Here is a 15897-nt window from a genome sequence, read left to right as displayed (position 1 = left end):
AATATAATTCTAAAGCTATCTAGGCTTGCTGTTTCCATTGTTGAAAAATCTTAAACTATGAGATGCGATTTACTTTGAGGCTAAACCACGACCCATATTTTCTATTTCTTTTTAAATCAGTTAATTTTGGTAAACATATTTTTCCTTATACACTTTGTGTATGTTTCAAAACTATTGGTTTAAAGTTAATGACATCCTTTCTCCATTTATTCTTTACTGAATCACTGGTTATATCTACATTTTCATCCCTTTTATTGTTTATTCGAGATGTCTCTTTTTTCTTTTTCTTGAGAAATCTTACCAGACACTTCTCTATTTTTAGTTTCTTCAAAGAATCAACCTTTGTCTCATTGATCCTCTTCATTGAATATTTATTTTCTGTATCATGGATTTATGCTATTTCCCCCTCTTTTAGATTTATTATATTCTTAATTTTCTAACTCCTCACATGCTTTATTCATTCATACTGAGCCTTTTTTTCTTTCCCAATGGAAGAATTTAGGCTATAAATCGTCCTCTAAATATTGCTTTAACTACATACACAACTTTATTTTAAATTTTTCCATGTGCAGTCTTAAGTATTTTCATGTTTCCATTACAATTTCTCTTTAGACTTGTGTTTCTAAAAACTTTGTTGGATTTTAACTTCTACAGCTGGGATTTTTTTTTTTTTTTTTTTTTTAGTTATCTTTTGTCATAAGTGCACTGTGGTCAAAAAACATGGTTTCTATGACAACAATTATTGAGGCTCATGTTATGACCTAGCACATGACCAATTTTCAAAGACTTTCATATTTGCTTGAAAAAAATACAGTCCCTAAAATGATGTGCATGGCTTATACATGTCCATCAGAATGAACTTAATTGTGCTCAGAATTTTTCTGTTTGAAAATTATGTAAAAAATCCCCTACTCCATTGGGTATTTATCTTTGATTCCTATTAATTTTTGCTTTATATTTTGAGGCCCCATTATTCACTGTATACAAGTTCAGAACTGTTTGATTTTCTGGGTCTTTTATCATTATGTACTGATACTTATATCAATGACTTTTTTTTGTTCAAAGTTTACTTCGTCTGATATTAATATAGCTATAACAGCTTAGATTAGTATTTGTCTATCTCTTTTTCTATCTTTCAGTTCGAGTTTGTAGTCTGACGATTGTTTTCCTTTGACAAACTTAGCATTTACATATATTATTATTCCTTTATAAGTGTTTTAACTTACTTCTTATTTTATTATGCCTATTCAAATAGTTTTCCCCCAGATTTCTTTCCTTCTTTTGGAATGAGGGGTTTCTTCTTTTTTCTTTTTAAATTTTTTTCTTGTACTTGTTTGGAAGTTAGTCAGGCCTATTTCAGACTTTTTCCTAGCAATATTAACATGCACACTTAATACAGTCTAAATTTATCAGTGGATTATCTTCCTACTGAAAACTATGAAAACCTTCATGCTTCAACTGTGATCACCCTTTTTCCAATCTATAACCTATAAAAGTACTTTGGTTCAGATTTGTCTCGAAACAAACCTGACACTACTTTGTTTTATTGTTTTGATGTTGCCGAATTATATTTAAATATTTACCAATATCTTTGATCACTGTCCCCTCTTGAATCTCAGACCTTTTATTTGTAATCTTTTTCCTTCTGCTTGAAATACATTTTTCTTTATCATCTCCTACAGTCTGGGTCCTAAAGTCTTTGTTTTTGTCAGTCTGGCAAAAAGATAGTTCAAGCAGGTAATGAATTCAGTTTAGTTCCTCTTTCTCACTGTCTCAGAACATTAAAGATATCTTCTGGAGGGGTGCCTGGGTGGCTCAGTGGGTTAAACTCTCTGTCTTCAGCTCAGGGCATGATCTCAGGGTCCTGGGATCAAGCCCCGCATCAAGCTCTCTGCTCAGCAGGGAGCCTGATTCCCTGCCTCCCTCTCTGCCTACTTGTGATCTCTGTCTGTCAAATAAATAAATAAAATCTTAAAAAAAAAGATATCTTCTGGCATCTGTTTTGTTGTCCAAGGGTCACTTATAAATTTAATTGTTGATTTTTTTAAGAGTATGTATGATTTGCCTTTTTTGCTCTTTAAAAAATAATTGCTTGTGAGATCTCTTTTCTTTAGTATACTGCAGCTTCTCTGTTCCTGGGTGAGAATTTCTTTTCCTTTATCATGCATTGGACCTGATAGGTTTCGTCTTGTCTTCCAACAATGCTGGGAATATCAGCTAGTATTTTTTTTATACCATCATAACTCTGTCTTTCATGTCTTAGCTGCCCACCACCACTGAAAACATATTTTCTAATCTTTGCTTCAGAATTGCATGCTAGACAGTTTTTCTAGATCTAGCAGTTCATTTGCTGTCTTCAGCTGTGTCTAATATACCGTTAAATCTGCCTGCTGAATTTTTTCATTTTAATTAGTATATTTTCATTTCTAGAATTTTTTAAAATTTACTTGATCATTTTTTAGTTTCTTTACCCTGATCCTAGTTTTAAAACCATTTCTTTTCTTTAAAAGATGCTGAACAGAAAAACCAAAGATTAAAAAATAAACTAATTAAAAAATTTAAAAATAAAACAAAAACATGCTTAACCATAGTTTTTTACTCTTTGCATTATATGACTGTTACAAAATCTTTCTGGATCTTTTTTTTTATGCTTGTCCTTTTTTGGTGCCTCTTTTCCTAGTGTGCTTTTTCATTTTTAACTATGAGTTATTACTTATTTTCTTTGGAACATTTCCTGTGTAAATGATTTGAGGCCTGGGTGGAAAGGATTTGAGTCTATTTTTGCTTTGGGGATTCATTTGTTTATTCAACAAATAGATTGTGCTTTCCTACAAGATGCCAGGTACTCTTCAAGGAGCTTCTGTTACATCAGTAAACAAAACAAAGGTCCCTGCTCTAAAGGAACTTACATTCAATGGGAAGAGACCCATTGGGAATAAACCCCAAACATAATAACTAAGTATCTCAGAAGTTGATAAGAACAATGAAAAACAAAAAATTACAGTAGGACAAGGGGTCTAAAACAGCAGAGGAGAAAAGGAAAGATTGCAATTCAACATACGATGGATATGTCGGTCTCCTTGAAGAGGTAATATTTGCATAAAGACTTGAAGGAAATGAAGGAATTGTCCACATGCCAGGAGAAAAGCATTCCTGGCTGAAATTAACAAGACAGGAAAAACAAGTGTTGGCTAGGATGTGGAGAAAGGGGAACCCTCTTACACTGTTGGTGGGAATGCAAGATGGTACAGCCACTCTGAGAAACAGTACAGAGGTTCCATAGAGCTGCCCTATGACCCAGCAATTGCACTACCAGGTATTTACCCCAAAGATATAGATGTAGTGAAAAGAAGGGGCACATGCATCCCAGTGATCATAGCAGCAAAGTCCACAATAGCCAAACTGTGGAAGGAGCCAAGATGTCCTTCAACCGATGAATGAATAAAGAAGATGTGGTCCACATATACAATGGAATATTACTCAGCCATCAGAAAGGATGAATACCCAAGTTTTGCACTGACATGAATGGAACCGGAGGGGATTATGCTAAGTGAAATAAGTAAAGCAGAGAAAGGCAAATATCATATGGCTTCACTCAAATGTGGAACATAAGGAATAGCGTGGAGGACCACAGGGGAAGGGAGGGAAAACTGAAGGGGGAGAAATCAGAGAGAGAGATGAACCATGAGAAACTATGGACTCTGGGAAACAAACTGAGGGTTTCAAAGGGGAAGGGGGTGGAAGGATGGGGTAACCGGGTGATAGGTATCAAGGAGGGCACATGTTGGGATAAGCACTGGGTGTTATATGCAACTAATGAATTGTTGAACACTACAACAAAAACTTATATGTACTATATGCTAACTGAACATAATAATTAAATAAAACCTACAGACCAATCAAATAACATGCAAATGCTTATTAAATGTCTACTCTGAAACAAACAAAGAAAATACAGCCAGTGTAAACTCTAAGGCAGAGGGAGTCTACTGTGTTCAAGAAAGAGGAAACAAGTATGGCTAAAACAGAGTGAGCAAGGAAAAGAGGACTGAAGGGGCACCTGGGTGGCTCATTTGGTTAAGTGTCTGACTCTTGATTTCCGCTCAGGTCATGATCTCAGGGTTGTGAGAGCAAATCCCACACTGGGCTCTGTACTGATGTGGAGCCTTCTTGGGATTCTCTTTCCCTCTCTCTCCCTCTGTCCCTCCTTTCCTTAAAAAAAAAAAAAAAGGAAAAGAGAACTGGAGATGAGGTTAGACAGGTTATTGGGGGCAGGTCACAGAAAGCTTCACAGGGCATTGTAAGGACACCGGCTTCGCCTCTGAGAAGGAAAGCTTCTGGAAGCTTTTGAGCAGAGACGTGCCAAGATCTGACTTAGGTCTGAAAGGCTCACTCTGGCTGCTGTACTAAGAGTAGATTCTAGGAGGCAAGGGTAAAGCAGGGAAGTCAGTTTCAGGAGGCCATCGCAGCAATCTGGCCAGAGATGTTGGTGGCTCCCCCCAGGCGGTAGCCATGGAAGCGGTGCAGAGTGTTGATTTCTGGCAGTATTTTGAAGGCTGAGCCAACAGAATGAATGTGGGGCCTGAGAGTATTGAGCATGATGCTTGAGGTCTTTGGAGTTGCTATCCTTTGATACCGGGAAGGCTGCTGGAATGGCAGTCTTGATGGAGAACATCAGAAATTCAGGTTGGGTGCATGAAATCTGAGATGTCTGTTCAACCTCCAGATCTGCAAATTTCTGATTTCCATGTCAATGCAGCAGTGTATATTTTATTCAGCATTGTGCTTATTGCCATGGGGAGCATTAATCAGGCTTCCCATTCTGCTCTAATATCAGAAATGAGGTGGGGCGCCTGGGTGGCTCAGTGGGTTAAAGCCTCTGCCTTCGGCTCAGGTCATGATCTCAGGGTCCTGGGATCGAGCCCCGCATCGGGCTCTCTGCTCAGCACCGAGCCTGCTTCCCTTCCTCTCTCTCTCTCTGCCTGCCTGTGTGCCTACTTGTGATCTCTATCTGATAAATAAAATCTTTAAAAAAAGAAAAAAAAAAAAGAAATGAGGTGTGCCTTTCACTTCTTTCACCTGTCCCTTATATAATCCTCACCTTCTCTTTTACTAAGCCTTGGTAATGTTCTCTAAACCTTCTCCAGCACCCTTTTAAAATATAAAACAGAACTGGCGTCAGTACTCCAATAAATTTCTAGGCTTTGACAAAGACAGCAAGAGGACTCACGGGAATTTCCACATATGATGTCTTTAGAATACTGACACTATCTTTAAAGCAAATAACCCTAAGTAGTAAAAAGTGTGAGGCATTTTACAGAATATTTCTTATTTTTACCACATGAATTATTATAACATTACCGACTATACTCCCTAGGCTGTACTTTCCTTTTTTTTTTTTTTTTTAAGATTTATTTATTTATTTATTTGACAGAGACACATCGAGAGAGGGAACACAAGCAGGGGGAGTGGGAGAGGGAGAAGCAGGCTTCCTGCTGAGCAGGGAGCCAGATGTGGGACTCAGTCCCAGGACCCTGGGACCCTGACCTGAGCCGCAGGCAGACGCCTAACGACTGAGCCACCCAGGCACCCCTAGGGTGTACTTTTCAACCCTTTCAAGTGACTTTTTATTTTATAACTGGAAATATGTACCTCTTAATCCCCTTTATGTATTTTGTCCACCGCCCCCCCCAACAAGTATCTCCCTCTTGGCAACCACCAGTTAATTCTCTGTACTTAGCCTGCTTCTGGTTTAGTTTGTTTTCTTTGTGTTCATTTGTTTTCTCTTACAGGATGTTTCTTTACAAAGGTGAAAGATTCTAAAGCAGGTGCGTCAGGTTCAGCATGAAGATATCGGAACTCTCATACCATATTCTGCTATATTGTGCCTCCATCTTGAAGGTCTTGATTTTGATCTTATTTCTCAGCCTCTGAAGAGGCCACAAACATGCAACTATATTAGGAAACAAATACACCAGCCCTGCAATAGCCCCACAGGCATTTCGACTTTGTAAAGTTGGTCCTGAAGAACGATAAATGAACCATACTAAGAAAAAATTGGCAAGTTTTTTTTTTTTAATTTACTTTAGGTAGGTTCCACACCGAACATGGGGCTTGAACTCATGACCCTGCGATCAAGCATCACAAACTCTATCAACTGAGCCAGCCAGGTGCCCTTAAAGATTTTATTTTTAAGCAATCTCTACACCCAAGGTGGGGCTCGAGCCCACAACCCCGAGATCAAGAGTTGCACCCTCCACCAACTGAGCCAGCCAGGTGCCCCCCAAAATTGGGAAGTTCTGAACTCATAGGAGATCCCTCTGAACAGCTGCCAAGTGTAATACCAAATTTAACATTTCGGTGCTTAAAGATCCAGAGTAACTCTTAGTGCATCTCCACCCCAAATTATCCTAATTGACTATGCTCTCAGAAGCAATTCTAACAATATGCGATTCAGTTTCTTACAGCATTTCTGTCCCTTTTTCGCAAAGCTTTTTTTTCTCCTTTTACTCAACTGAAATCTTATAAATGTCAAGTCCTAGTCTGTGAGCACTGCAAAGTGCATTTCAAAGTACCTTCCTCATATACCTAAGGAGTTACAATATCATGGTCAATACACAATAGTTCCTGTATGGGGCTGACATGTATAAATGATGCTGTGTGAAAAATCAGCCTGGGGCAATAATGCAGCTGGGGACAGGCATGTTGGAATTCTCATTTCCCTTATATCAAGAAACCTATTCTTAACTGAGAATCTGCAACATGACTGATGCTCCTATTTAATAACCAAAAGGTTTTAGAGATAAGAAACGTGGGGCTAAGGAACAACTTAATAACTATCTCCAAAGTGGAGGAATAATTTTTAGAAAATGACAGGAGAATTGTATCCAACAAGGTCAGACACACAGGATACGCAATCCTTCTTTTGCATTCTAACACACTGCCTTCAACTAGAACTTGAAGCTGCAAAGGAGCTTCGAGTACATTTCGATTGTATCTTCACTGCCCAGATGGGCAAACAGATGTAAAGCACTAAGAGCACTTACCCAAGCTAAGACAGTATGTCAGACAGTGCAGGGGCCTGAATCCCAGGGTCCTGGCTTCCAGACCACCAGGCTCTCAGTGGACTACGTCCGAGGAAGTACTCAGAAATTCTCCCGATACAATTAATCTGGATTTACATTAATTTCAAGCCAGCAAGCAAACAGGGCAACACTTCTGTAGCAGCCCCTGGGGACCCTGTCGAAATGTAGATTTGGATTCAGTGGGTCTGGGACAGGGCCTGAGACTCTGCATTTCTATCATGCTCCTGGGGAATCTGAGGCTGCTGGGCCATGGACCACACTTTGAGTAGCAAGGCTGGGGAGCACTCTCAGAGATGAGCCGAGTGAAAACAGACTCATGGTATATCCTTGTACATCTAAAAAGGTAGGAAGCAAATGACAGGGGGAACATGGTGTGGTATGACTGGAAGAGCTGGTACAATATGCTAGTTCAGATGCTGGTTGGCCCTTCCATATCCATTCATATGGCCTTGCCCACCACGCCTGCTTCTATGATGCTGCCTGGAAATGTTAAAAACTTGCTTTCTCAGGCTCCCTAGCGGCTAAGGGTAGCTATGTGCCCCAACTCTGGCCAAAGGGACTGGAGAATGCCCGCCAGGATCTTCTCGTAAAGGAAAAGCTTGGTTGCAGATAAAACTGGGGCTGCCTCACCAAGAACCAGACTCTTAATTCTAGAGAACAAACAGATGGTCACCAGAGGGGAGGGGGGTGGGGGGATGGGTGGAGCAGGGGCTGGGAATGCAGGAGGGCACTTGCCCAGATGAGCACCGGGTGTCGTATGGAAGGGTCGAATCACTGTATTGTGCACCAGAAACGAAGAGTACACGGCTTGTTAACTAACTGGAGGTTAAATACAAACTTAAACGGAAAACTGGGACTGCCTCTTCGTGCTCCTTCCTGTCTTAAATGAGGGCTCGATGCCTAGACTCGCAGCAGCCATCTGGTTACCATCAGGCAATAAGCCAACACGCAAAGAACGGCTGAGCAGGAAAGACATGAAGAGCGGAAAGCCTTGACAATGAAGCCCAGCGCCTGCAGCAGCCCGGACTCCCTGCTGCCAGACTTCTCACGCAAAGTAACCGAATGTTTGTATTGCTCAAGCCGTTGTAATGAGCACCGCCTAAGCCATTTTGCTCTAAGTCTGATACCTCTTCTAATTAGATAAATCCTTCGTCTCTTGCCGGTCATTGCAACTGTCTGGTTTTGTCCTGTCGGTCTCCCGCCTGTAAAACAGTCTATTTGTGTGCTCTAGAAAAGGTTCTCATTCATGACCTAAATGCCAAACACAAGGGCCTCTTTGCAGCCCTCATTCTATGTCAGATGCCCTTGGTGTCTGGCTCAGTGCAGCCTCCCTTCCTCTTTCCTCCACGCATTTGCATGGCACTCCTTGGACCCTGCCGCTTCTCTCGGGCTCCTCAGCCGTGGCCCCCGTTAAAGCTGTGTGCTCCCCAAACTTCCATGTTTGGCCCTCTCTTCCCCACCCCATGTCGGCCCCCTGTGCACTTTCATCGGCTCTCACTGCTTCACCACCTGCCACTGTGTCCTTGAATAACAGTAAACCATAGTTAGCAGGCATTTTTCTAGAATGGTGACATTAGCCCAAGTATGGAAAGAACTGAGCTTCCTCGTCGTGTCTAGTGGGCCTTACCCGAGCGAAGAGTGTCTCTGGCAGCCGCAGTCCTTTTAGGGAACAAGGACCAAGGACAAAGTTGCACAAAAACATGCTGTATTTGCTGCTGCTTCCTGCGGCACACATCTTTTAAGTTGCGCATCCTTGGATAAGCAAACAAGGACCCTATACTCTGTGTGCGTGTGCACTCATGTACACGTGTTGTGGGCGTATAGTCACTTCAAGTCCAGCCAAACTGTAACCCCATCTGAGACACTACATACTCTATTTAGGTCTCCAGTGTGGAAATTATGGCAGTGCACTGAAGTTATTTGTTCACGTTTGTTTTCATCCCGAGACTACAAGCTACTGAAGGTCAGAGGCCGTCACTCTCAGCGAGTGTTTGTTGAAAAGCGTGGACCCATATTTGCTGGAGCAGTTTAGGGCTCTGGAGGATAAATGGCTTCACTACATGAACCCCTGAGATCACCTCAAGCTCTGGGACTTCCAGTGCCCCTCCCCCAGTGTGAGTGAGATATTACATGTAAGTGTAATCACTTACCCTCACGGTGTATGTTCTCCCTCCAACTCTGTCCCGTGCTTCTAAAACCAAAACGTTAACGTCATGTTCAGCTAAGAGTTTGGCAGCAGACAATCCTAAAAGGACAAACAAAAAGAAAAACAAAAACGAAATCAAGGAACATATTAAGACCCAAACGTGAGATAGCCAGGAGTTAGGCAGACCTACACATAAAATGAAAGCAGGGCATCATACGTAACCCCTCATTTTGCTATCTTTCTAATAAAGTCTGACCATACTATGATCGATTGAGCCACCAATTTGATAATCTAGCCTATATTACATTATCATAATTTTATCATCTCTCATAAGGTTGGTTGACAAAATGTAATTATTTTTAAAATATATGTATTTTTGGTGATAATGAAATCCTATTTAAGAGAATGTGCTGAACCCCTAAATCAACCCTTATTGTGCCCTTCTTCCAGAAAACCTGATTGCATAAACAGAAGAGTTTGTTTTCCTGGAAACTTGCCCTGGCTACACCAGCCCTCAGTATATCTGTGCTTTTCTCAACTTAAAAACCCCTTGTAGGGGCGCCTGGGTGGTTCAGTCAGGTGAGCGTCTGACCCTTGACTTCAGCTCAGGTCTTGACTTCAAGGTTGTGGGTTCGAGCCCCACGTTGGACTCCACGTTGAGTGTGGAGCCTACTTAACAAAACAAAACCCTTATAATCACATCCTATGATTTCTATCTGAATTATATGCTTGCTAGGGCTTGTTTTTCCCACCAGATTCAAAGTTACCTAAGGTAGGAACCATGCATCACACTATTCATTGGCTCAAAGCTGAGAATGGGTTTTTCACATGTAAATAAAAACTGTTATAAAAGATGGATTTAAAACCTAATATAGTAATACCAGAAAAGGGAAATGTTGCAGATTAACATTATTATTGTGACAAAAAGGGTCAGGAACCTACCTATAGAGATTCCCACTGGCCAAAGATGGAACAATCTAAGTATCAAATCAAATTAACAACTGCAGGAGGGAGATAGGGCAGGGGGAAAAATACAAAATAACTGCGGTGGCTGAAATCCATGAATTCCTAATAATACTAAACCAATAAAAAAAAAAAAACTCTCCCTGGTTCTTTGGAGAAGGCTAAGGAACCACCTTACCAGTTTGGAAATGCCTAAAGGAAAAGAAAAACATCTGGCATTCATCCTACCTCTCCTACTTGCAGTGAACTGCAAAGCAACCAAATAGCTAACAAAGGGAGGTTCTGCGTCTAAAAGCATGCTGGCTAATCAGTGAAGACAAATAAAATTAGAACATCAGCACGCTGCAATGCCTAATCAACTGATGGACCTAGTGTAATAAGCATCAACATCTGCTAACATCACACAAAAAAGAGAGATAACCAGATGTTATCTGCCTCCTGATGGAACAACACGCCAGCATCTATGAAGTCATTAGGAAGGAAAGAAGGGGAGGGAGACAAGGGGCAAATACTAAATTCTAATGTGATCAAGCTTCTAGATCTTCTACTTAAGGGCCAGAGGAACATGTTTAAATAGTACTACCGGGAAGCAATCAAGAAAAGCAAGATTGCAGGAAATCCCACAGGACTACCCTGGTTTTTGTTTTAGTTTTCTTATTTGTTTTTTAACGACTTGCCCGCTCCTGTTCTCTCCCCCTCTTTGTCCATATACAGAATCAAGGATGAATCTGGGTTTAGAAGATCTAGAATGTGGGAAGGCTAAACCATAATATCGAGCACTGCTATCTGCTAATACTTGTATGTAGTTTTGACCCCTTCAAGTACAATGTAAAATTACACTGCCGACATTCATGAAAGATTTAGGTATGCAATGCATCTTTGGAATCTGCTCATAAAGAAAGCATCCATCCCGTGACATTTAAATAAATTCAAATCAACATCTGCAAACCTTAGTGCAATGCGTTCTCGGGGACAGAGCCAAAGGCTTCTTCTGCTGAGGGTCATTTAAAAAAAGGATGAAGTTGCCATTAAAAGCGTATTGATGCACAGATCTTCTAATGTCAAAGTACCACTCTATATTTAAAAGCAGAAAAACTCAGATACAAAAAGGTTCTTTTCTTCCCAGTTCATCTTAATCAATCAAACTATAAACAAATTAGAAAAATAAAGCCAAGGGTTTACTAGAATTCATCGATTCGTAGCTCCTCTTCTAAAGGAGGAGAAAGTCACCCTCTGCATGCTGCCTACAAAGAAGCTGAGAAGGCTTTGACCTCCAGCAGCCGTGGGTCCCACAGAGTCCGGCTCCTGGCTCCTAAGGCAGCCTAGCAGCTAGTTCGGGGCTACATATACAGATCAGGTTCATGTGACTTGCCTGTTACCATCCCTGGGAGTTGATTTCATTGTCCCCATATTCCAGACGAGAAAGCCAAGCACCCAAAATGACCACAACTAAGTCTCCAGAAAAGTGAATGGTTTTACTTCTCACACCCTCACTCGGAGCCTGAGCAAAATCAAATTTAATGTGTAACTCTAAACAAGTTTGGCGAGTGGCGTTCAGTGCCAATAAAGAATAAGCACCACTAGGGAATCTAGAGAAGATTGGGGGGAGCAGGACGAGCTGAGTTGGGACAATGACCACACCAGGGAAAAAGTCATTTTTGGATATAAACAAAATTAAAAAGCTGACCACAGGGGTTGTTCCTGCACTCCAGGAAAATGATTGGGCCTATCTCAGCAAGGAAAGATTCAACTCTTAGTTAAGAAATAAAGAAAATATTTAAAACATTTTAAAAGGATTTCAGAAAAAAAAATGCTTTTAAAAAGGTCTTGGGGGTGGCTGGGTGGCTCAGTTCGTTGGGCATCCGACTCTTGATTTCAGCTCGGGTCATGATCTTGGGGCTGTGAGATGGCACCCGTGTAGGGCTCCATGCCCAGTATCTCATGCGTGCTGGCTCGCTCTCTCTCTCTCAAATAAATAAAATCTTTAAAAATGTCTAGGAATTTGAAGAAGGAAGATGCAAGTTATTTAGAAAAAATATTTCTTCTACAACACTGAATAAATGGGGTTCCAATGTTTCAGTTTGTGTGTTTATTGTGAACAAGATAAGGAACTTCCACAATAATTGAAAGATTAGGAAATACCGAATATGGAAATAAAAGCTAGGGCCATTTTTTAAAAAAAAGTTATTTAAAGATTTATTTATTTGAGAGAGAGAGAGAAAGAGCACGTGCACAGGCAAGGAGTTGGATCAGAGGGAGGAGGAGAGAAAATCTCTCAAAACCCTGAGATCATGATCTGAGCCAAAATCAAGAGTTAGATGCTTAACTGACTGAGCCACCTAGGGGCCCAAAAACTTGTTTCTGAATAATAATTAATAATTAATTTTGAATAAATAACTCAGTAAGTCAAAAATAAGGCACAAACACTCATAGTCCAGGAAAGTTTTTCTACTATTACAACTGGGGCTGTTGATTTGAATGAAACTGACGTCTGCTTCAAGGTGAAAGTCTTGGATACTCCTTAACTCCTATTTTGTTCTTACTCTGTGTATCACTATGTATCACCTCCCCCATCACCACAAAACTCAATAATCATTCACAGAAAGAAGTCGTATCTCAATTGTCAACTCCACAGATTAGCTTAAAGGCCTTTAACTTTCAAAATATTTACTTAGCTTTTTTTTTTTGTAAATGGGATAAAATTTTTAGAAAAGAAAAGGCTTTTAAGTCTGAAGGCAAGTCACCAAATACAATGTAGCTATTGCAAAATGAATTTTATTGTTTTTTTAATTGAAATATAGGGCTCCCCACAAGGGTAGCTATTATCTGTCACCATACAATTATATTATAATACCATATTATAATACCATAGACTATAATACCATATTATAATACCATAGACTATATTCCTTATGCTGGCCCTTTCCTCTCCGTGACTGATCCCTCCCATAAAAAGATTTTATACTCAAATTCTTTGATTTTCATATTTGTTATGAACAGAACAATAAATCTCATATAGATTTACTGTTCATCTTTTTCCAAAGAAAAATAGATTAGCCAAAGCTAAGAGCACTGAATGCCATAGCTCCTCATTGCATTCATTTGCCATCATTCATTGCCACATGGAATCCTGAGTGATAGAAGAGATAGAGTGATAGATAGATAGATAGATAGATTGATCGATCCTGAGTGATAGAAGAGACCTGCCCCCAACCCAACCTTCCTGGTAGGCACCATCCCCCCACTCCCCTGCCAAAATAAGGAAAGGGTTTGATATAGTGGTATGCTGCTAAATGGTTAACAACCATCTCTGGGCTGTGGGGAGGGAGAGGGCACCTGATTTGTACCACTGGGGTTTCTGTGGTGTATAGACATTCCCATGATATCTGATTTCAAACTACTTATTTCAAGCTACCCACGTGGTATCACTGAATGTGGAATTGGAAAGAGGCCTTCCCAGCCTGTAGAAGCCGGCTCCCCCACACACTGTTAGAGGTATAAACTCTTGGCCTCAGATCTGTGAGGAGAGGGATAAAGTTAGGGAGGGGAGAGTGTGTATTAAATCAGCAGGTGTGGGACGCCTGGGTGGCTCAGTTGGTTAAGAGGCTGCCTTCGGCTCAGGTCATGATCCCAGCGTCCTAGGATCGAGTCCCAAATCGGGCTCCTTGCTCCACAGGGAGCCTGCTTCTCCCTCTGCCACTGTGTCTGCCTGTGCTCGCTCGCTCGCTCTCTCTCTCTCTCTCTGACAAATAAATAAATAAAATCTTTAAAAAAAAAAAAAAAAAGATAAATCAGCAGGTGTACGAGATACGAGTGTCCTAGTGTCTAAAGTCTCTGGTTCAAAAAAAAAAAAAAAAAAAGATAAAGTCTCTGGTTCTCCTATGGAGAACATCCATTTGGAGGCAAGAGGTCTAAGTGGGCACTGGTAGAATCTACCATTCGTTGCACGTGCACCTAGAGCTGTTCCTCTCCCAAATTATGGCAAAGCAAACTCCTTAGGAGGAAAAGAGCCCAGGACTCCCAAACGTCCTGTGGTTTCCTATGAGTGTTAAGAGTCCGGAGAAGTCATGTTCACAAAGAGTTTGATCAAGACTTACTGTGTAAATCAGGACTTGATCACTTTTAAAATGCAAAAAAAAATCTGAAAAATAGGAAAATCAGAGGAGCAGGGCACAAGCAAATCTTGAATCACTCTGCAATTAAGTAGCTTAAATAGGAATGAGGAGTTTAAAACAATACAATTCCTCTCCCGATATTTCTTCTCATTTGGGTTTCACATAAACCAAAATAAAACAGGTGAAAGGATATATTAGATAGGTTTAAAAAAAAAAACCAGGCTGCTTTTAAAAACACGCGTCGTCTGAGAGTTCAGGTAACTGTTTTGTTTTGTTTTATACAAGAATACTGAAAAATCGTGCTCGATCTGAGATACTATAGAGCAAATAAAAGCAAAATACTTTCCTTAGTTTCTTTCTTTTTTACCTAATTAATTAATTAATTAATTAATGCTGGTTATTGGGCCAGGAGGGCCTGAAGGAGATGGAGGAGGCAGGCAGCAGCGGTGCTGCTATGGCAACCTCAGACCAAGCTCCAGCTTCTTAAAGCCACTGCCCTTGGAAATGACGTTCCGGCAGATTCTGCACTGCCTCCCAACGTCCGGCCGAGCCTAACCTCCCCACAGAAACGGTACAGGCAATGATCTCACCCACGCGGTGCACCTGGTGATGGAATTAATCATACCTGCAATGAAGCCTTCGAAGAAACGGTCCTCTGCTTCCTGGGATAGAAATCTGTTAACTGTGGAACCCGGCCTTACACTTAGCCCCGCCTCCTCTAGCTCGCTGAGGGCCCTTCCTTTCACTGTCCTTCCTCAAGGACCTGCATATGACTTTATTTGACGGAAAAGAAGCAATTCGTCCATTTAACTCGCGCTACCCTTTCCAGTTCAATTTCTGGTTTTGCTTCCACAACAGATGATCTGGTGTCTTTTCCACTCCTTCACTAGAACAAACCTTGAAATGGAGCCCATTCCTCGTGACAAGTGACCGGGGACCACACTTTCAATACAGGCAGGTGTTTTCATCTTCTGTCACACTCTGTCCCTGTCAGCCTGTTTTATTTTTCTTCTTCCCGCCCAGTGCCACCTGGCACCAGACACGGAGCATTTATGTCACCTGCACTAGAATGAAGTCCCCAAGCAAGGTGGGTCACAGAGGCATCTCCAGCTCAATACGTCTCAAGCAGGACACTTGCTATCTCCCCAGAACTCAGTCCTCCCCTCCGGCCCTCTGCAACTCAGTAAATGGCACCACCATTTACTCAGACACTCGGGTCAAAACTCTTGAAGCTATTCCTGACTCTTCTCCTTTTGTCACTTACCTCATCCATTTGAGGGGCAGGTCCTCTTGGTTGTGGCCTCAGACTATGTTCTGAATCTGCCTGCTTCCCATTGCGACCACAGACACTCTGGTCCAAGCCACGGTGGACTTTTGCCCTCGCCCAAGGCACCATGATCTCTTGCCCAGAGATCTGACTCATAACTAGTGTGTTACGACTTTTTGAGAACAGAAATGTGTTAAACATCTTTGCATCCCTAGAACAGACCCTGCCATGTTGCAGGTGCTTAACGCTTGTTGCAATGAATAGAATAATCTCATACTGAGAAAATGAAACCATGCTCACCTAGATGAGGGCGACAGGGAA

General features: G+C 41.2%; 1 protein-coding gene across 1 annotated transcript in view; it reads right to left on the bottom strand.

Moving 5' to 3' along the window:
* MAOA (monoamine oxidase A) overlaps positions 1-15897 on the bottom strand; it is a 67841-nt gene that overhangs the window by 40262 nt on the left and 11682 nt on the right. Inside the window, exon 2 of the mRNA XM_080794995.1 lies at positions 9236-9330. Coding sequence (XP_080651121.1) covers positions 9236-9330 — 95 coding nt within the window. The remainder of the gene's footprint in view (positions 1-9235; positions 9331-15897) is intronic.

This window comes from Martes martes (assembly GCF_963455335.1).
Source record: "Martes martes genome assembly, chromosome: X".
Lineage (NCBI taxonomy): Eukaryota > Metazoa > Chordata > Mammalia > Carnivora > Mustelidae > Martes > Martes martes.
Note: the sequence above shows the minus strand (reverse complement) of the source record. Positions and strands in the feature narration are given on the sequence as shown.